The 21,818-nt window shown below is 40.2% G+C and overlaps 1 protein-coding gene across 26 annotated transcripts in view; it reads right to left on the reverse strand.

The window, feature by feature from the left end:
* The window catches only part of Baz2b (bromodomain adjacent to zinc finger domain 2B), a 288,501-nt gene that overhangs the window by 69,792 nt on the left and 196,891 nt on the right, over positions 1 to 21,818 (reverse strand). For 18 of the 26 annotated variants that reach the window (XM_060390226.1, XM_060390227.1, XM_021639091.2 and 15 more), the window contains 3 exons: positions 8,724 to 8,912; positions 3,100 to 3,258; positions 2,099 to 2,292 (listed from right to left, as the gene is read on the reverse strand). In XM_060390226.1, coding sequence (XP_060246209.1) covers positions 2,099 to 2,292; positions 3,100 to 3,258; positions 8,724 to 8,912 — 542 coding nt within the window. The remainder of the gene's footprint in view (positions 1 to 2,098; positions 2,293 to 3,099; positions 3,259 to 8,723; positions 8,913 to 21,818) is intronic. The other 8 variants (XM_060390235.1, XM_060390234.1, XM_060390230.1 and 5 more) reach the window with 3 other exon arrangements.

Below are 21,818 nucleotides of genomic sequence, written 5' to 3' on the forward strand. Positions count from 1 at the left end.
GTGCTTAGCAATGACTCTAATGAGGAGGCCTGAGATCAGTGCTCCGCCTTCAGAGGGACATACAAACTACCTGAGGAAATCCTTTAAGACTATACATGAAAGAGCTGATGAGAAATTTTAATACAGCTTTTAATCTTGAAAAACAATGAGTAAGAATACAGGAAGGCACGTGTATGACTCAAATGTGCTTAAGATTATACAAAATCGTAACGTTTACATTATTATTAAATTCTAAAATTAACTAAAGCTTCGCTTAACAGTCAATTTCTGAATACTCAAACCTACTGAGTTGTTTACATGTACCAATCTGGCACTTCTGGTCTGTATGTACAGTCTGAGAAAGGGGGGTATGTAGGCAAATTTCAATACGTGCTCCTGATGAGAGGTTTTAGTGCGGAGTGCTAATTCTGTCTAAGAATATCAGTGCAGATTCTGCACTAACTTACAAAAGCAAGGGCTGTTTCACTTTCACACGTTCCAAGTTTTTGTGCAATGCCTTGAACCTGTAGGACATGTGAGGTTTCATATTTCACTAAATTTTAACACTATTTCCACGAGGTAGCATGATGAAAAGTTTAGCAGTATAGACAGCTGGCTTTTAGAAATACAGTATGAACAATGACATGATGCATGAGATTTGCTCCATAAAGCATGGAGGTAAGAGCAGGTGGCTTGTCCTGCCCTCAGGTGTCACACACAGAGAAGCCAGCAGAGGCTCAGACACAGGCCCTTGTTGCTAAGGCTGATGGGGCTGCCATGGGAAACACATCCTAAGGGAGAAGAACTAAGAGCAGCTGAAGAGCAGCAGGCGGGAACCCGAGCCCAGGAGGGAAGACAGAGGACGCGCCATCAGGTGCGCGCAAGCACTCGGTGTGTTTGCGGCCGAGAGAAAGCGTTTGTTTGGGGCCCTGAAAGAACTGCCGAGACATCTGACGACCTTCGCTAGGGACACCGGCGACCTTCCCCAAGCTCTTGTCTGGGTGGACTATACTCGGGGAAATATCTCTTTTCTGCTTAGAAAACAGAGATCAAGGAAAGAGAGAAAGGTAAAAATGTAGCTGCAGGTGTTTTGGATAAACGAAACCTGGACTTAATGGTGTGTTTTATGAGATTGGGATGTCAGAGTTTCCCTTGCATTATGTAAAAAAGGGAGGCCAAAAGCTTGGAATGATTAGACTCTAGAGTGAATTTACCATATGTGCCAATTATACACTAATCCACCACCAGCCAAGAGGCCATCAGCTGGCAAGGAAGAAGCCCACTGACACAAAGAGACAGAAACACTAAATGGGCAGCAAAACACCATCCCCAGACCCTTGGGGTTTTGCTGTTGTTCTGTTTGTGACAGGGTCTCTCAAGTAGCCTGGAATTTGCTTTATAGATAAGGCTAGCCTAGCCTGGCTCTGCTGGGATTGAAGGTGTGGGCTAACACACCAAGCCCAGGACCCTCTTTCTCTAAAGAAGGCCTAATCTCATGCTCAGAAACAATAAACTGACAATTTGCACACAGAGAGAGAACAGGTGCGATGTGGAACCAGTTCAATGCTTCATGGGTGAACAGGGTAAAAAGTGGTCTACTGCGATTATCCGAAACTTCCTAGAAGAAAAGATTTCGTAGTTTTGTTTCTCCTATAAGTTTAGAGTTAACATGTTTGGCTTCAAATTTTGACTCAGCTATTTGCTGGGTAATTATTTTAGTTTTATTTTCCAATTTGTACTAACCACCACCAAATTCAGGGTTTAGGGAAAACTGAAAATGATATGTAAAGCAATTAGAATAGGACTGGCCTTTAGGAGGTCTCCATCAAGTTCTCTTGGAGCTGGGAGCCTCGCTCACACCTTGCCAGCTTCACGTGGCCTAGGTTCAGTTCTCACCACTGAAAAACTAAAAAGCCAAAAGCTCAACCCGTAACTATTACTGCCAATTACGTTATTTGTACAAGTAATCTCATGCCAGCATTGTACAACAAAAGTATACATCTGCAAAAACAGGAGCTGGTAATAAGAAATTAATCCACACATTCTGGCGCCTTGACTTTTAAAATATTTACCTTATATGTCGATCCACTCAGCATGTGTTCTTCAATAAACAGCTTACCTTGTCTTTGATTTTGTCCGCTCTGGCATCCAAAGGCTGACTTTGGTTTTGTTCCTGATGACATTTTAGGGCTCCTCCACCTGAGCTTGTGCTTTGACTCTGTCCCATGGAACTCGAAGCAGGAGCGGATAGTACAGATGAATTGACACCAAGCACAGACGATGCACTGTTTCCGTTAACTGACCCATTTATACCTTGAAAATAACACGTTTATATATTGGGAATAGAGCACTGGTGTGTGTATAATGTAGAACAAGCTCCCAGCACTGTAAGTGAAAAGAGCCAGACACTAAAAAACACATGAAACATTCATAATGCTGACTGTGGAGACAAGGTGCAAACAGCAGTGACCATGGGCCAGAGAGGGTGATTGCTTAAAGGGGGTAGGATTTCTGGAGATGAAAATTTAGAGTATGTTAGCGGGTGGCCATTGTGCAAAACTATGAACACATTAAATTCAACTTAGTTATTCTCCAGCATTAAACTAAGGAAATATCACTGACGTTAAACAAACATGTTTGGAAAATAAATAAATTACATGAAAGCATTGGCCTTTTAAAAATACTCCATTTAAAAGACCAATGGGCTAGCGAAAACATTGTAACTTCTAGATACTCTCCTAACAATACTAAGAAACTATGGAACTGACCATTTAGAAAAACACAGCAGTAGGGTGCTAGTTTGGATAAACTAATACTTCACAGGCAGAGAATCAGCGTTCTATCCTGAGTTACATATAAGGAGATAATGACAGACAGAAGAGCAGCAGAACAGGGTTCATACCTGACTAAACCACAACAGTGTGCGAGTACTATTTCCTAACACAAATTTAATTGGCTGCAAAATCAGGGGATTTGTAATATGAGAGGATTGTTCTGAGGAGCAAGCGAGATAACAGAGAAGCATCTAGCACAAGGCTGTAAAAAATGTTCTTAAACCAAACTGCTACAAAGCTGTGAGGACAGAGGTTTTCAGTCCTCCGGTCAGGCCGACGTGAGTACCTTTTTCGGAACCATTTCTCTTCCCAGAGGTCCTTGAATGGAATGACGAGTCGTGGTTGTGGGCTGCAGGGGCAAACAGCGGTGGAATGCCCAGTAGCGGCGGGAAGAAGGGCGCTCCTGCTCCGGGGTGAACATCCGCAGTTCGCCACCATTCTGCACCTCAAAACCAAACAGACCAACAGGAAGAACCTGAGTGAACTTCCTCAGTCAGGCAGTGACTGTTTTCATTTTATTCCAGAAACAATGTTCCAGCTTGGCTAGAACAGCTCAAATCACCATCTTTTCACTGTAAACCAGTATTTTGAATTTGATTAATCCTCTTATTAGTAGGCCATTATCAAGAACCTTCCCTTAACAGTTTTCTAGAAACACACTAAAAAAGAACACATTTTCCACAATGTAAAGAATGCTAAAAACCTAGAACATAAAAAGAACAATCTGACTTGATAACCTACACCATCTGGTTACTAAATTAATAAGGAAAAGAATTAAGTCTGTATTAATCTAAGACTTTCGGTTTGAAGCTCACATCTGCAGCCTCTTAAGATTTTCCTCCAATTGTATACAGTATAAACCTGGCTTTGACAAATGGGAAAGGGTAATCAATACTATCAGGTGAGGCCAGTACATGTCAAATGCATTTATGGATGAAGTAATGCTGTAGCAGAACAAAAACAAAACATACAAAACCTAATGAGGACAAGTTCTGAAATAAAATTTCCAAACCACATACTTTTTTGGTTGGGGTTGGTCTAATACTTGTATTTGATGCTATTAGTGGCCCTTAAGATCTTTGTTGTGTAACCCTGCCTAAGACATTATTCCTGATAGGTTGATTAAAAGGCCTGTACCTGGGCTAGGCAGGATAGTGTAGGCATGGCCAAAGTTCGAGGGCTGTGGGGGCAGGAGAATCATGAGAAGAAGAGACAGAAGGAAAGAGAGAAGAAGGATGCCACAATGGGTTAGCATGGAAAAGGAACAATGTGAGATGAGAGGAAGGACTCCGAAAATGGCATGGAAAGGCGGCCTTGCCAGGCCACAGAGGAAGAAGATGCAGGGAGTCCTTATAAGACTTGACAGGCTCAGGTCAGACAGTAGGGGAGGAGAACTCCCCCTTTCAGTGGACTCAGGGAAAGGGATGGGAGGGAGAGAGGGAAGGAGAGTGGAACAGGAGGAGATGAAGGAAGGGGCTACAATAGGGATACTAAGTAAATAAATTGTAAAAAAAATTTTTTTAATTACAAATTAAAAAAATACAAGCAAGTATCTTGTGATTATGGGTGGAAGACGAGATAGAAATGTGTAAGGCGGGTGGCACGGGATGGGGCTAGAGGATATGAGACAGCGTAGGTGAACTGTCTACCCAGCCCAAGGTAAATAAATTATAAAATCTAACAGGTGTCTGTTTTATTGATTGTGAACTCGGGTTAAATAATACTGCCACAGTAACCATAGGGCAAATAATAAACTTTATTTAGCTCAATGCCCATTTATTTACAACAAATTTTAATTAAAAGTATAGGCTTATAAAGCTTTTAGCTTTAAAATGTATACAAATGGCTTGCATTTTCCTTACACTTCATGAATTACAGATGACAGTGATTTTTTTTCTTTTAGACTTATAAAATAATTAAATTGAAAAAAAATCATGAAAAAAATTTATTAAAATACAGTTTTCAAGAAAGAGTAGAGATTAAAAAGATATCTGGACTTGGGTGGTGGTGGCACATGACTTTAATCCCAGAGGCAGCCAATCTCTGTGAGCTCAAGACCAGCCTGGTCTACAAAGCGAATCCAGGACAGCTAGGGCTACACAGAGAAACCCTGTCTCAAAAACCAAAAACCAAAAAGAGAGATTCAGAAATTATCCAAAGAACAGTCTTGTATTGCCTCCTATTACATCCTGGAAACAATCTTCAACTGGCTAATCCACTAAATTTTAAAGTGAGTTCTCTCAATACCAGTCTCCTAACAATACGGCATTATTTCTTTGACTGGAATAGACACAAGAACATTAGAAACAATTATCCACATAGTTTCAGGAGACTGCACTACAAGATCTTTAAAAAGTTCTAAGAATAGGCCTTCATTATGTAAAGATGCAACCCCTTATTTAAAAAAAAAAAAAAAAGTGAAGCGTTCAAGGTCACTGCCATTCTCAGTGGAGTCATGAGCAATGTAAGCAAAACACGGCAAAGGCCACTGTTGCCACTGGAAGCGGAGTAGCTGGGGAGAGGCACCCGACAGCCGGGGCCTGAACCAGAGCTGTGTGCAAACTCCGGACACTCAACCTCCGTCTAGATGCATTTACATGGTTAACGGGAGAGTTGTTTTGGGGAGGGGAATATCTACACAATCCATTCCTACGAATAGACACAGGTTTGCAACTTTGTTTCCACCTAGTTGGTTAAAACAGACTACAGCTTTCCGGCAATAACATACGGGTTACATCTCTGAACAATGTCTTAAGGCTAGACATAAAGGATGATAAGGCTTTTAGAAAGTCAATAAAGTAATCAAAGCAAAATATTCTAAATGCATATAAGATATAATGAAACTCAGAAAAACACATTCAAATGCACCCCAGAATGTTGAAAGTAAGTATACAGCGGGCATTAGAGAAAAATAATAGAGAAAAATGTACGCTATGGGAGGATAGCCCAGAGACAAACATGTAAGATCAGATGGATAAAATAAAGAAAATGGCCATTTCTTTATTTTTATTTTCAGTGTAAAGTTGACATAGCTTTCAAATTGAGGAAAATAAGAAACAAACTTAGTCACAAATTAACTTACTCATCAAATAAAAGCTATTACATAAGATAATATAAATAGGTAGGTACAAGATGGTTTCTAACCAAATTCAAAACCCTCAAGAAACATTGTAGCAGACAGAGCAAACATCTCCAGTGAGTGATGCTAATATTTTAGAGTAGCCATTGAATCTCAATTTGATCATCCTGTACATTTCTCTGTAGGTTTGGTTTTTGGCACCAGGGTTTCACTATTTAGCCCAGGCTGGCATCAAACTTGTGATCTCTACCTTCCGAGGTTTAGATTTACAATCACCTGCCTGCGTGCCTTGCTCCGTTATGACAGAAGTTTAAAATAACTCATATATGGAAAATCCTGACCCATCCCAAAATTTCACCAAATTATAGTGTTAAAATGTAAATACCAACAATTTAAATATTTTAAAATGAACTTCATAAAGTATTATTTCAATATATAATGAAACTGTGATTATATTAATATCCTTACACAAATTTACATTTGTTGTTTGAAATGAAAAAGTTTAGATGTATATAAAATTCATAAAAAGCTATACCTTACTTAAAATTGCTTATAGTATCTATCTTCTTGTGACTTCCTTGTATTTACAGTGAGACTTTTTTCCTAAAGTGGCATTTGGTTACCCTTCTGAATATAGTATGTAGATTTAAAATGTAGTTTAAAGGAAGTGGGTCCTCTGAAATCACTCATACTCTCGGCCCATCTTGCCAAGAAGTGTATGCACACATGCATACTTTATCACCAAGGCCGCTGTTTTACAGTTACGTCTCCTTTACTAAGCCACAAAATGCAGTGTTGGTGCACTCCTCCACAGCCACTCTCCTGGAGAGTGAGTGCACAGCCTGTGAGTCCCAGTAAGATGCTGCTTGTTTACATGGGATGTTCTTAATTACTTTTCATTTATTTGTCATGTGTGTGGGGACCCACGTGCGCACACACATGCATTCATTTACATGTATGTGCATGTGCAGGTCAAAGGGCAACCAGAGGGAACAGGTTCTCTCCTTATATGATGTGGGCCTCATGATCTGTACTCAGAGCATAAGGCTTGGCAGTAAGCGTCTTTTCCCGCTGAGTTGTCTTTTTGGCCATAGGCTGGTTTTTATATATTCGAAGTACCATCCCATGTAAGTTATTTTTTAATACTCTAGATCACCTTTTCAGTATTTGATTTTAATACAGTATTTATAATATAGTTTAGAAGTGAACAAAAGCAGTACTAAAACAAATTACCCCCAAAAAATAAAAGTACTGTAACTTTTATCAGTAAGTACATAATTACGTATAATTAACTACTTAGATTTTATTTGGAAATCTTCTGGTTCAGTAGGTAGCTATTAATATTTGATACTAAATAACCCTGTTAAAAACAGAACATGCCAGGTATGGTGGTGCTCAAGAGGCAGAGGAAGGTGGATCTGTAAGTTTGAGGCCAACCTGGTCTAACAGGAGAGTTCCAGGCAAGCCAGGGCTACATAGTGAGACTGTCTAAAAATTTCAGTTCCAGTTAATATATTAAAGGAAATATTAAGACTTGGTCAAGACTGTCTACTCTCAAATTTTTTCCACCATCCCCTGTCTGAGACAATGAATTAAAGAAATAATGCGACTGAAGGGAGAGTACTTGAAATCCAGATATAACGAGGTCTGTGTTCCCTGTACAGTTTCAACAGCTACTTGGATTCTCCTTAAAGAAGCAGTGGATACTCTGTCAGCCACTAACGATGCGTCCAAGGCCGGACTGAAACCCAAGCTAACTGCTAGCAGGACTAAGCACTGCTGGTCTAAACTGTCCCAGTAACACACGCTTCTGCATTAAACTGCAACATTAATCACTGCACAATATAGGTGAGTCAGAACTTTCGAGAAAATGTATGAGTTCAGCTACTTGTGTGTCCACAATCTACATTCAGAATCCCATCTCGCACTGGCCCTGACCATGCACATGAGCTAACTGCACAACTGTTGTGGAAATGTATTCCAAATATGCTTTTCAAATGAGAAAAAGTGTAGAAATTTAAGATTCAGCTCAATTTCTTAATAAAGTAAAGAAAAATAAATGTCTAAGTATTTGTAGGATGAGCTGGACTCTAGGTTCAGACTGTAAGGTGACTGCTTCCAGTGCTGGCCCTAACGAAGGGCCTCATTTATGCTAGGCAAACACTCTCCACAGAGCACACTGCAAAGCCAAGTTAAATACTCGATTTAAATATTAGATAATGGGACTGGGGAGACAGTTTAGTTGATAAAGCGCTTGCCACAGAGAATGAGGACCACAGATCAATCCCACAAAGCTACGCATACCCTTGGGACCACAGACAGAACTCTGGTGCTTGCTGGCTGGCCAGCCTAGCGAACAACTGAGCTCCAGAGTCAGGGGAAAACCCAACCCTTTGTCCAAAAACAAGGAGTACCGGGACTGAGGAAGACACCTGACTTCAATCTCTGGCCTCCCACAAATATGTTCTCAAATGTGTGCCCATGAGCACATAGTATATACATACACTCAGAGAGACACATGAACATGTACACATAAACATACAATACACACATACATACTCCCCCAAAGAAAACTGAAGCTGAAAAAAATTAAAACTGTACAGTCACAATATATTGTCTACCAGAAACACTCGCCTTAATTATTCTACTCTAGCACCCAAATACGTAATTAAGTGCTGCATCCCCTAACACACATAGTGAGTTTTATTTTGCTATGCGTGATAAATCTTGCCCAAGAATCTAATACACTGCGCTTTGCTGTTCAATTTAATAAACAAACAACTGCCTTTTCAGGCTTTCCTCCTTCCTTGAACACCGTAGGAGATGTTTACCTGGAAAAGACGTTAGTTGGGGATGTGCGGCTAAGGCTGTGGGTGTACCAAGTGTCCCCAAACCACCAAATTCTGAATGCCCTGAGCTGGCTGAGTGTAGACCAAAGACTGGGTGGCTGACCATTGGGAAGGCACTCGACACTGTGGACAGGTTAAACGGCTGATCCCCAGCTGCTCTGAATAAATGTCCTGGGAGGGGAGAAAAACACACTTAAAGTTGTTTAGAGAAAAGAGAAGAGCGTTACCTGAGTACAGCATTCATGAAGTTGACAATGATATCGGATCTACTAAATTTTTATTTTATACTCTTCAGGTCCTATGAAATGTTTGTAAAAACACAAAAGCACCGTGGGGTTAAACACAATGACTAGAAGACCTTTAGAAGCTTGAATTTCAGATTTTAGGAAGTAGTCAGTTCTCTGGCAACACATGCACACTGGCGTGACATAACCTTCTGTTCTTAGGAACAATAAAGCATCCAGTGAATCTAAGCCTGAAAACCAATGAAACAGATCCCAACTCTGATACCAAGTTACCATTCAAATTAACAGACTCAATGCAGAGAGATGTCATTTTCATGTGTAAAATCAAAGCTCTGTTCCTACCTAGCATTTTGTTGAGAAGAGCATCCTAATTCTCAAAAGGCAGTTTACACCAGTGTAGCCAAATAGTGACAAAGACAGAAAAATTAATATAGCTATAAGGCATTTCTAAATGGATTCACACATCCATTTGTATCAGATACAGAACAAGAAAAAAAAACCCGTTGCTTTACTTACAAGAAATAATCAGTACACTTTGGCTTCTTACTATGAAAGCAGAGTATTAAACCCAGTATTCTAGGCTCATTTTATTTTGAATTTACTTTGACTAGTAAGGCATGCCTTTAATCCCAGCACTCAGGAGGCAGAAGCAGGAAGAGCAGGAGTTGAGGGCACCATGATCTGGATACTGAGTTCCAGGCTGGGACTACTTAATGAGACCTGCCCTAAAAGTATGAATAAAATAAAATAATTTACTTTAAATATGAAAATGTCGATGTACATCTATAACCCTGCACTCAGAAGGTTAAAACAGGAGGATTCAAAGTTCAAGGCCAGCCTGGACTGCAGGAAGAGTTCAAGCCTAGCCTATGCTAATTGGCAAAACTCTGACTTAAAGAACAAGGACAAAACAAACAAGGAGTGGGGCTGCGGATGCAGCCTAATGGTATTCAATGGCTCGCCCTAGGTTAGACTCTCCCGGTACTCCAGAGGAAAACAGGCCGGCTACTCTGTGACTACTGATGTGCTCTAGCGGGTAAACAGAGTAAGAGTCCACAGTATGTCAGGTCAACTGTGACTACAGATGACAATTCCATTAATTTTACATAATAGCCCTAAAATAAATGAAAAAAAAAAAAAGCTACAAATGAGAATATGTTTGCTTATTATTTAGCTATGTATCAAATGTTAACTCTGCTTTTTTGGTTCTTAAGAAACAGGAGGCCGCATGTGGTGGCACACAGCTGTAACTCTAGCACTTGGGAGGCAGAGGTAGCCAGATCTCTGTGAGTTCAAGGATAGTGTGGTCTACAGAGTCTAGGACAGTCAGGGCTCTGTTACACAGAGGAGCCCCGTCTGGGAAAAAAAAGAAAAGGAAGAGGGAGGGAGAAAGGGAAGGAGGGAGGGAAAGACCTAAAGACCCTCATAAAAGACCCTCATTATTTTATTATAAAATAATGCTAACGTTCTTATTTAAAAACATCCAGGTGAGTGCATCAAGTTAGCTTCAGGGGAGTACTCCAGGCAGTGAAGCAGTAACTCCTCTCACAGGGACAGTCTCCAGAGATTTACGAGGAAGGAGAACAAAAGTCTGTGAGAAAAGAGAACTAGGAAAGAATATAAGTGGGCTGTTTCTTTGGGGAGGGTGCTGTTTTGGTTTTTTAGCTTGGTTGGCTTATTTGTTTGTTTTGTTGGGACAGAGTTTCCCTACGTAGCCCTGGCTAGCCTGCAAGTTGATATGCAGACCAGGCTAGCCTCCAACTCAGAGAGATCTGCTTGCCTCCGGCTCCTGAGTGCTGGAATTAAAAAGGCCTGAGCTCCACTCCGGGCAAAGGACACAATCATGTGTGTACATTCTAGTCAGCCAATCTTGTTTTCTTCCTTAAAGCTGGAATAGAAAATTAGTGAGGTGAGCTAAAAATTCCAGTTGTGTCAGCTGTCTAGTCATTTCTTTTTTTTTTATTCAGTCTTTTATTTATTTATTTATTTATTTATTTATTTATTTATTTGTTTGTTATGTATACAATGTCCTGCCTACATGTATGCCTGCATGCCAGAAGAGGGCACCAGATCTCATTTTAGATGGCTGTAAGCCACCATGTGGTTGCTGGGAACTGAACTCAGGACCTTTGGAAGAGCAGCCAGTGCTCTTAACCTCTGAGCCATCTCTCCAGCCCCTGTCTAGTCACTTCTTACTAACGTACAAGTAAATATGTGGTTTATGTGCATCTGAGAGAACACGTGGATGACGGAGGACAACCTCGGTGCTGCCCTCAGGGACCGGCCACCTTCTCGTTTGAGTAAATCGCTCACTGCTCTGCAGCAGCTACACAGTGAGTATCCAGGCTGGCTGGCCAGTGAGCCCCTTGACTCTACCACGTTGGGGCTAGGATTATAAATACACTATGTTTTTGCTTTTGGAATTTTCCTTTACTGTATCAGTCTGGAACTTAAACATGACAGAGCTATCTCCCAAGACCCATCTCATTTATACCCATAAGTATTATTCAATTGTACTTTCCAACTCTATGCATGAAGCCATGATTTAATAAAAAAAAATGTAGAGAACAAATTTAAACTTCCATAATGACACAAAACATTAAGAAAATATGGAAGCACTAAAATTATTGATGGTTGAAAATTGAAACAATTTTATGTGAACTAATGAATTAGTAGTTAAAGAAACACGTATAAACATGTAATTAAACATTATTTTCATTATTTTAAAGAAGCCAAAGAGCTAAATCTTAGTCTCATGGACAGAAACATAAAATATGGTATCTTTTCAACCGCTAGTCTTTTAAATATTTATCTACTTTTACTCTGTTCAAATAGGGAAAGATATTCCCTAAGGTTCATTTAGTCCTCATAGAAGCAAATTCAGTATCTATACTGTAGCTTTCATCTTTTTACACAGCGGAAAGAGAAATAGTGTTAGGATTACACCACTGCTTCCGTGGCCAAGAGGAGGCCCTTCATTGTAAACCATCTTAAAACTTGAGGCAATTGGCATGCGTGTGTGTGTGTGTGTGTGTGTGTGTGTGTGTGTGTGTGTAAGTTTCATATGTTTGGCTGGGTATACCTGCACATGTGTATGCTCAACATTGACTGTTTTTCTCCATCACTTTCCAACATGTTTCTTGCAAAAGGTTTTCTCATTGAGCCTAGAACTCTACCATTCCCTGGTGGCAAATGAACTTCAGAAATGCACTTGTCTTGGCCTCCCCAGCACTGAGCCTACAGAGGTGCATTACAATGCATGTTTTTGTTAAGTGTGTGTTGGAGGTCACAACTAAGGTTCTCCAGCTAATGAGCCAACTCCCTGTCCCACATGGGAACTTTAAATTGACCATAGACTAGGGATGGCATGATGGCTCCTATCATCAAACAATACAAGGAAAACTATAAATCACATTGCAAATAAAGCTTATCCTGTATTACCAAAAGAACAGGACATGAAACAAAACACAATGTCAAATATAAAACATGCTTACTTGAATATTAGAAAGTTCTACCTTTCAAACAGTAAATATTTTCTACATTGGTAAACCGAACGTCAAGATGTGCTCCCAAGTAAACTCTTAAAGAAAACATCTGCCAACTTAGATGACGAGACAATGCTCCCTTTAACTAAAGATACTCGGTTTGCACACTCTGAATGCAAATTTTATTTTATTTTAGTTTTTACTTTAACCAATAATAAGTGACAATCGCTAACTTAGATAGTAACAGTTTGTGTACATTGGCAATGTTAAGCTTTTCAAATAATGAGCTGGATACTTTTCAAAATCTATCAGTTCACACACATAAATTTATTAAAAGCAGAAGCCAAATGCCAATCTGAGGAAAGCACCTTTTTACTATCAGTGAACAAAATAAGAAGGTTCCACTGCAGTCTGGAGAGATGGCTCATAGGTTAAGAGCACTGGCTGTTCTTCCAAAGGTCTCAAGTTCAATTCCCAGTGACCACATGGTGGCTCATAATCATCTAGAATGAGATCTGGTGCCCTCTTTTGTCATGCAGACAGAACATTGTACACATAATAAATCTTTTTTAAAAAAAGATTCCACCTCCCAGTAGGCAAATAACAATGCACAAAATGGCTAGTGCCCTGCACTAAAATGTCTTCTGACACTATGGAAAAGTCCAGAAGTCACAGCAAATGGAGTCAATGTAGGGAACCAAAATGGAAAATATCTAATCTTTAAGAACAGAAACAAAACCAAATCAAGGATATGGCTTACTATATAAGGTGCTTTTCTATGCCAAAAATGGTCTTAATCTTTTGATGTTACCCAATTTTGCTGCACCGTGTCTTCAGTTTTTAATACTGCCAACATGATTTTACATCATTGCAGAATCAAGCTCTGGTTTGTACTCTGTAAAGCATGGCTGGCCATAAAAACTACTAGTTCACTCAAATACAGATCCCATGAGTCTTTAAATCAGTAATAAAACAAAACAAACATAACTGAAGTTACTATATATTGAATAATAATAATCAGTTAATACATTAAATTCTTAACCGTATCAATATTTAAGTATTTGGAATTGAAAGTGGGCAAGATATAAATCTGAACTTTAATTAAACAAACAACAAAAAGAATGCTATAGTCAATGTGGATAGAACATTTTTCCTCAAGTAATCATTTCATTCCTGTATTCTCTTATCTGGAGCCATTTACACTTCAGGTTTTAATACTTAGAAAGATGTATGGAATGCAAGCAAATTTAGCCATTCATTCTTTTCCTTTGGCTTGAGACAGGATAAGCCTTTAACTCACTATTTGGCAGACTGGCACTCACCTTCAGGTCTTTCTAGTGTCTCAGAGATTTTTTTTTTTTTTTAGAAACATGCACAACCAACCTAGGTTATTTTTATTTTTTTAAGAATGTATTTTGAGGTTATTTTATATTCACAAAAAAATAGCAAAAGTAACAGGTTTTCCTAGCTGCTCTTGTGCCAATATCTTAGAAAACTATAGACCAATCTTCAAAGCTAAGAACTTAACCTTAATTAGGCAAAAAAAAAAAAAAAAAAAAATTATTAGCTCTTATCAGATTTCCCACTGATTCCATTCTTTGTCCCAAGATTCCAAAATCCCATATGACATTGAATTTTGTGCTTTTAACTCTTCTTCAGTCTGCTACAACTTTCATCTCGTGTTTCCCGATGGGTAAACCAGAGACCTTGGGCTGTCTAAGGATTTGTAATGTTTGGAGAAGTTCTGCATCACTGAGAACGCTACACAGCGGACCTTCCCAGACCAAGGTACCCACCACCCAGGGTGTTTCTGTGCAGCGCTGATGATGTTAATTTTGATTAAACTGGTGCCTGCCAGGATGCTTCACTGTGAAGTTAACTATTTCCCTTCAAACAATGCTTTTACGAGGAAAAAAAAAAACCAGAACAACAAGTTATCAAAAGCACAGGTTGCTTTGGGAACAAAAAGCTATTAATTCGTGCCATTTCAATCTTAAAGGGTTAGAATAATTCCTTCTCTATAACAAACATTTCTGTTAAATCTACTGAAAGGACTTACCAGTTCAGTTAAAGTGCTAATAAACAGACATTTGATACATTTAAAACATTTAAAAACATTCCAATACTGCTGTATTATTAAAAGGAAAAATAACTAGGAATCATGTTCAAGTAATTTTTTTTTTCAATAAGCAAGAAAATGTTTCCCCACAATGAACAGAAACTTTTATAATCAGTTTTAAAAAAATACACAGAGTGTATTCCTTCGCCAGGGCTGTCCTAATACCGAAGCACAGTTAGGTGGCTTAGCAAAAACTACCGCTGGCTCTAAGGGCAAGATGAGGCAGGACCCAGCTGCCTCTGGTACACAAGGAAAGGACCTGCTCACGCTTCTCTCCTAGGTTCTGGTATTCTCTGCAATCCTCACTGGGGACGTGTCTTCCGCGAGGACACAGCCACTCACAGCAGAACAGGCCTCCTGACTGACTTCACTGTAACTGGCAGACCTCTGGAGGAGCCCATCTACCAGTAAGATCATAGTCTAAAGCGCTGTAAGTTGGGAGCCAGGACACCTTTTGCTTTGTACTGGGAAGACACAATCTAACTGCTAACGCTGGGTTAGTTATCACTGTTACTTAATTGACTTGGCCCTACTATTTTTCTTTGATAGCTTACTACAAAGACTCAAACTAAAACTACAAAGTACTAGTAAAAGGTAAAAGTATTTCAAAAATGTTTAGGCTCTTGAGTTTAACCTCCCATTAAATATACCTCACTTAAGAAGAGCTTGACAGGGGCTCGGAAGATGGTTCCGTGAGTACAGGTGCTTGCTGGGCAAGCCTGATGAGCTGAGTTGAGTAAGTAAAACCCATGGAAAAGACAGATGTGCGAGGCCCGTAATCCTGGTACTCCCTAGCATGGACTACCCCGTGCTGTGGCAGAAACGAGTGTGGAAGGTGAGAACTGACTCCCAGCATTTGTGTCTGACTTCCACAAGGACATGTGTGCAAGTAAACACAATAAAGAAATGAATAAAAAATGTTTCAAGAGAGAAAAGATGGGTGGGCAATGGAAAGCTTTTATTGAAGACTCGCAGAAACCTGTAAAATTAGCAAAGCAACTGCAGAGAAAAATCGTGATATAATAATTTTCGGGGTGATGTAAGTACTGAAATCCTCTCTTTACCTATGAAGCTTCTAGAGAAGACGTCACATGTCCCCAAATGATTCTCTACGACTGTACACTTAAAACTGGGTTGGCTTTTAAATCCAAACTGAGTTTCCCTGCTGGTCTTTAAACGCTGCCTCTTCAGTACATTTAAATGATCTTTTTCTTCGTGACAAAAGGACACTTTATTTATTAAATAGTACTAAACTAAACAAATAGGTTACTTCCTACTTGGGTACAGTCACAGTTTTCAACAATTATTCAAAAACACCAGATGTGGACTGTCTAGGACACTCTCTTCACTGGGGGCCAGGCCGTATCGGCTGATATGCCAGCAATGCACTGGCCCACCGTGCTGACGCTTTCTCCATGGGTAGCACCGGATGGTGTCATTTCACTATGTGCTCCTCGCACTGTCAATGAAATGTATGCATAGAGTCTGACCTACATCGGCTGATTAACTGAAAACACAGTCTTGCCTAACTAGTCAGAAAAAAAAAAGGGGGGTCAAGTAACAAGACTAAGTATTCTAAATAAAACCATTAATAGATACTCATTTTCACTATCTATAAGTTGCTATTATAAACACTTCTAATAATTCTACGTGTATGTTCTCCATATAGATAATGTTAAATATTAACAGATTTAGAGTTTAAAATTCAAATAATGCTGGCAGGGTAAGTTATATGTACGCTTTCTGACCCCAAAACAGCACTGGCTCTTCTCTTGCTTCTTTGAACACGGCTCAGTACTTTGATGAGGTCACCGATCACTTTGCAGCAGACCTGAGGGCTATTTACTGGAATCTGATTCAGCTTCACGAAAGCCATTCAGTGTGTCAGTGCTGGTCATGAACTTAACCAGCATGGGCCTTGGAGGTGCCCATGCTCTTTTATATGGACTGGTTGTGTTTCAGGATGTCAGAAAATTTGAAGCAGATGATCTGACTCTGAATTATTCAATTATTTATTTATTCACTGGCCTCTTTGTTTATTCATTTGCTTATTTGATTGTTTGTTTTATTATTTGTTTATGGTCATCTCCTTTACAGTTCTTCAAACTATCAGGGAAGAGAGGCCCTCTTTCTGCTACATCTGGGATACTGGCATCAAAATGCTCATTGAGATTTTCTATTTCACTAAAGAACACGGCCTGGAGAAAAAGAACGCATACTGATGCAGACCTGGAAAGCAAGCGTGGCTGGAAGGATGCGTTGTCTTAAGAGAGCAGGAGTGAAGGTGCCGAAGCCAACAGCTCCTGTAGCAAAGGCCCAAAGGACTTAGCTAACAGCCCGGGGTGGCCTCAGCACTGCACTGCCCGCAGCGGGCTGCTGCCGCCCCTTGCACGGACGGTTTTGTGAGGTGTGGCGCACAGATGGCAGCTGGCTTGCTTGCATGGCATTCTACTGCTGCCCCTTGGACCTGTGGTGCGAAGACCCACGGTGCCCACCTGTGGCAGGTGTGAACGCCTCTGGACGCACTCACATGTGACTCTAAAGCTCCCCTTTCACCTTGTCAACTGCCACATCCTCATCCACAGGGCACGCTGCCATTTGCTTCTGAGTGGGAACAAATGAGAAAGGTCATTCTAGAGGGCCTTTACAAGTAAGGGAAAACTTTTAAATGTTTCCTTGCAAATGACCAGAAAGCAAGGAATAAACATGATTTAAAAAACAAAACTATGTGGTTGATCAATCAATTTTTTCTACAATTCCTTGCACCATAGCTCTTGATGCTTAGTCTCCAACTGAAATTTGCAGTCATTTGACATTACCAAAACTGTACACAGCACAGCTTAGAAAATCTGTAGATGCCATCCCCCCCACTGAAGCATTGTACTTACATTTCTGTGTTACATCTTTAAAAAGCCCATACTTCTAGCTGAGATGAAAAGTACCATGAAACCAAAGTAAGAAAACACATCATCCCGTTCGTGGTTCTTAGCGCTTTGTGCTGCACATCAAATCTGGACCTGTCACCCCACAGTTAACCGGCCTGTGGGATCCGCAACACTGCCACTCTGTGAGCCCCCCCTCCCCATTTCATTTAGCATTGTAACAAATTTTAGACTTTTGGTTGTGAGCCTAGCCCTTACAGCGGAGCCACCTCTTCAGACCTAGGAATGTAACAGGTTTTATCCTCACAGAAGCCTGGGGATCAGTGTGAAGCAGGCCTAACAGGAAGGAGCCTGGCATTTAGTGTCATCCAGTGCAGCATTACGCTGGATTGTAAAGGGTGGTGGGAAGAGCCAGAAAACGATTAATCACCTGATTCTCAAGTCCTAGTCCGACAAAGTTTAACTCTCCTTCTCTTTCTTATAATAATGGACTCTTATGCGTTTTTGCCAGGTATTAACTGAACACATACTGAAGAGAACACATATAGTCCCTGCCCTTTAGACTTAGGGAAAGGATGAATAAAACAACATCAAATGTATAATTACATATTGTGAAGGCTGCTATGGAGGAAATTAATAGGTACGGGGTAGATAATAGTAGAGCAATTACCTAGACACTATGATCAGTGGGGTCACCTATAATTTAGGTCAGTATTAGTCAAGATTCTTCAGAGACATGGAACCTGAAGGAACCATGGATTCCTTATGAAGAATCAACAGGTAAAACTATGGTGGCCCATCAAGGACGCTGGTGATACAGATGCTAGCGCTGGGGAGCTGATGGAGTCTGGGAGAAGCCTAACATTCCAGATCAAGTAGCCAAGCAGAGAAAAGAAATGTTCTCTTGTGTCTTTCTGTTCCTGCCCTCGGGAACCGAGTGATGCTCAGCACACTAGAGAGGGCACTATTCTGATCTCAATCAATAGATTCAAATGTTAGCCTCATCTAGGAATACCTTAGAGACACATTCAGAAATAATGTTTCTCTCAAGGCATCTTGCATTCCTAGCCAAGCGGACACAGAATTAACCACCACACAGTGTCTGGATAACCAGAGACAAAGTATGAGAAATAAACAGCCACAGAAAAATTTCCTTCAGAGAAGACGGGGGCATACGTCAGGTACTGATGCACAAAAGAAAGCTTATACCTGAAGAACTCAAAGGTCAGGAGGCTGAAGATGAGAAGAGCAGTAGACAAGGAGGAACCAGAGAAGGTTGGGTGAAGGACGGCATGCGACCTCATGTGTCACGCAGGTTGGAATACACAAAACAGCACATTCAACCTGGCTATGTGAAAAGGTTCATCTGATGATTCTCATACTTTAAAGGCTCTTGGGAAAGATTTGATTCAGATGAAGAAACTGTGTTTAAAGACTGACTAATATGCAGCTTCTTTCCATTTTTGGCTCTACTCCCTCTAATGGGGACTTCCTTCAGACATGCTAGCGCCAACAACAATTCCTATTGAAATCTCCTTAGCTTTGAACAGTCTGGTTTGTATCAAGGGCTCATTCTCTGAGTGACTGTGGGTTTACCTGAAAAATATGCTTACATTGCTTGTATCACATGAAATCTCTGGAGTGTGGGCCAGAGATTAACACAAAAATAGAAAAAGTACTTCCTTTTGAGTTAAAAACTTGTAATTTTGGAAGAGGATTGAAACAGCCACAATAAACCTACAAAGGTGGCAAATGTTTCTAATTTATAAAAAAAAAAAGAAAAAAAAAACTGGCCAGATCTGGTAGTATACTCTTCTGATCCCAGCACTTAGGAGATAGAGGCTGGAAAATCATGAGTTCAAGGTCAACCTCCAGTACATAGCAGGTTTTAAGGCCAGCCTAGACTACCCATTTCTAAAAAACAACATAGGGGCAGAGAATATGGCTCAGTCAGTAAAGTGCTTGCATAAAGACCTGAATTAGAGTCCTAGCACCAACATAAAGCTAGGTGTAGTGCTGTGTGCCTCTAACCCCCAGTTCTGGGAAGGGAAGACTGATGACCAGCCAGCATAGCGTGCATAGCAAGCACCAGGGCCTAGTGACATAGCACCCTGCCTCAAAAGACAAGGTAGACAGCCCTGAGGAATGTCACCTAGGGTGGCTGACAGCCTATCACTTGTAAGCTTCACACACTCTCTCTCTCTCACACACACACGCATGCACGCATGTGCACGCACACACACACACACACACACACACACACGCACTCTGAAGATACTGGACAGCATCCAAAAGGAGAGAGAGGCATGCACTGGTGGCTTCTCATCCAATAATGCTGCCCAAATCTCCCAACTGCTAGGGAGACAGTGGAATTAAAAACAGCAAGGCTAGCTACATGCAGTAGAAGACAGAATTCAGAGCTAAATAAACATGTGGAAATCTGAAAGGCTAAAAAATTAGTGGAAAGTAACCACAAACAGAACCAAACCCAAACAAATTCAGTTTCAGGTACCAAAATGCCTAGCTATGAGTGAATGGAGGAGGCCTAGCAATACGTGAACAGAGGAGGAGCTGGCACAGAGCATGCAGAAGTCTGCTTTGGGAAGGAAAGCCATACCCAGATCTGTTGAGATGGATGTCACGTTGTTATACACACTTTCAGGCTTGGCTCAGGAAGTGCAGCCTGACGTGGCACACTAGAGTCCAAAGCAGTCAGAGCAGCAGAAGTGAGGTGTGATCACAGAGGCATGGAAACCACAAGAGGAGGCTCATTTCTGCTTAGGTATTTTTCTGGTCCAAGTACTTTCAAGTGCACAAAGACCAGTGGAGAGTTCGTCTAAAGCCATCAGCAGCAGTTAGTAACCACAAGAGTATGATAGCATCAATGTTCTCTGATCACAATAAAACTAAAGTGGGTAACAATCTTTAAAATGTCCATGTTCAATTGCTTACATCTATAAAACCTGACAGTAAAAAAGAAATAATCAAAGAAATATAAATATTATATACACATATATAATATATACATATATATGTAATATATGCATATTTTATATTTTACTTGCTTAAGAAAAATCACAATATTTTAAAATGCACAGGTTGTGGCTATGGCCATACTATAAAAGAAAGTGCATAGCACTAAATACATATTTAAAAGGACAAAGGTCCCAAAGAAATGATTCATTTTTTACTTAAAAAAGAAAAAGAAAGCCAGATAGTGGTGGTGCACACCTTTAATTTCAGCATTTGGGAGGCAGAGGCAGGCAGATCTGTGAGTTCGAGGCCAGCCTGGTCTACAGTGTTTTCTAGGACAGCCAAGGCTACACAGAGAAACCCTGTCTAAAAAAGAAAGAGAGAAAAAAGGAAAGAAAAGCATAATAATAAAAAGACAAATAATAAAAACAAGGCATAGATAACTGAAACAGAAAAACGAAGGCTTAAGAAAATTCAATCAGACAGCTGATTCTTAAAAAAAAAAATTGATGACATCAGTATACCTTTACAGAATGAGAAAAGGCACACATCAGGAACATTAACAACAAAAAGAACCGCTACATTCGGGCTCATAAATCCATCAATAGATATACTCCTCCAATCTCACAGACACCCATCAAATCTCAGTTACATGAAGGGAGAGGAAACCTGTGTCGCCTGCATGCGTGGTGTAGAGGTCAAGACCAGGGCAGCATGAACGCAGGAAGTGACCAACCAAGGAGCTCATCCTGCGGCAGTCACTTCTTCAGAGGTTAGGGCAGGACTTAGAACCTCAGAACAAATTAAACACGTGCGCACACTTGCGCACACACTCTCGAGGCTTAGAAGACTTTACTGCTGAGTTCTGTCAAACATTTGGAAAACTAAAAACAATTATATACTCTTTCAAAACACAGTAAGAGCGGGAACGGTACCAAACAGCTTCCAACAATGATGAGGAAAGAAAAATGGAGCAATAATCCTGGTGAGCACTCATGTAGTTTGCCTGACAGAATTTCAACAAATCACATTCAACGATTTTTTAAGAGACCAATACAGCATGATTAATTGGAATTTGATCCCTGAATGCCACGATGGTTTATCATATAAAAATTTAGTCAATTACATCACCTTATTAGCAAGTCAAAATTCAACGGCTGTGTCAGCATTTCAATAGATGCAATCATGTGACAAAATCAATACTAAATTAAATAAAAACCTCAAAAGTCAATGACTGCTATTACCCACTCTATTCAACGTTGTACCAAACATCAAAAGCTCATGAAGCAAAGGAAAGAGACAAAAATGACACAGATTAGAAAGAAAGACAGCCCCTACCACATATGAGAAAAAATTCAGATAGATGTGTTAGG

The sequence above is a fragment of the Meriones unguiculatus genome, chromosome 8 (assembly GCF_030254825.1).
Source record: "Meriones unguiculatus strain TT.TT164.6M chromosome 8, Bangor_MerUng_6.1, whole genome shotgun sequence".
NCBI lineage: Eukaryota > Metazoa > Chordata > Mammalia > Rodentia > Muridae > Meriones > Meriones unguiculatus.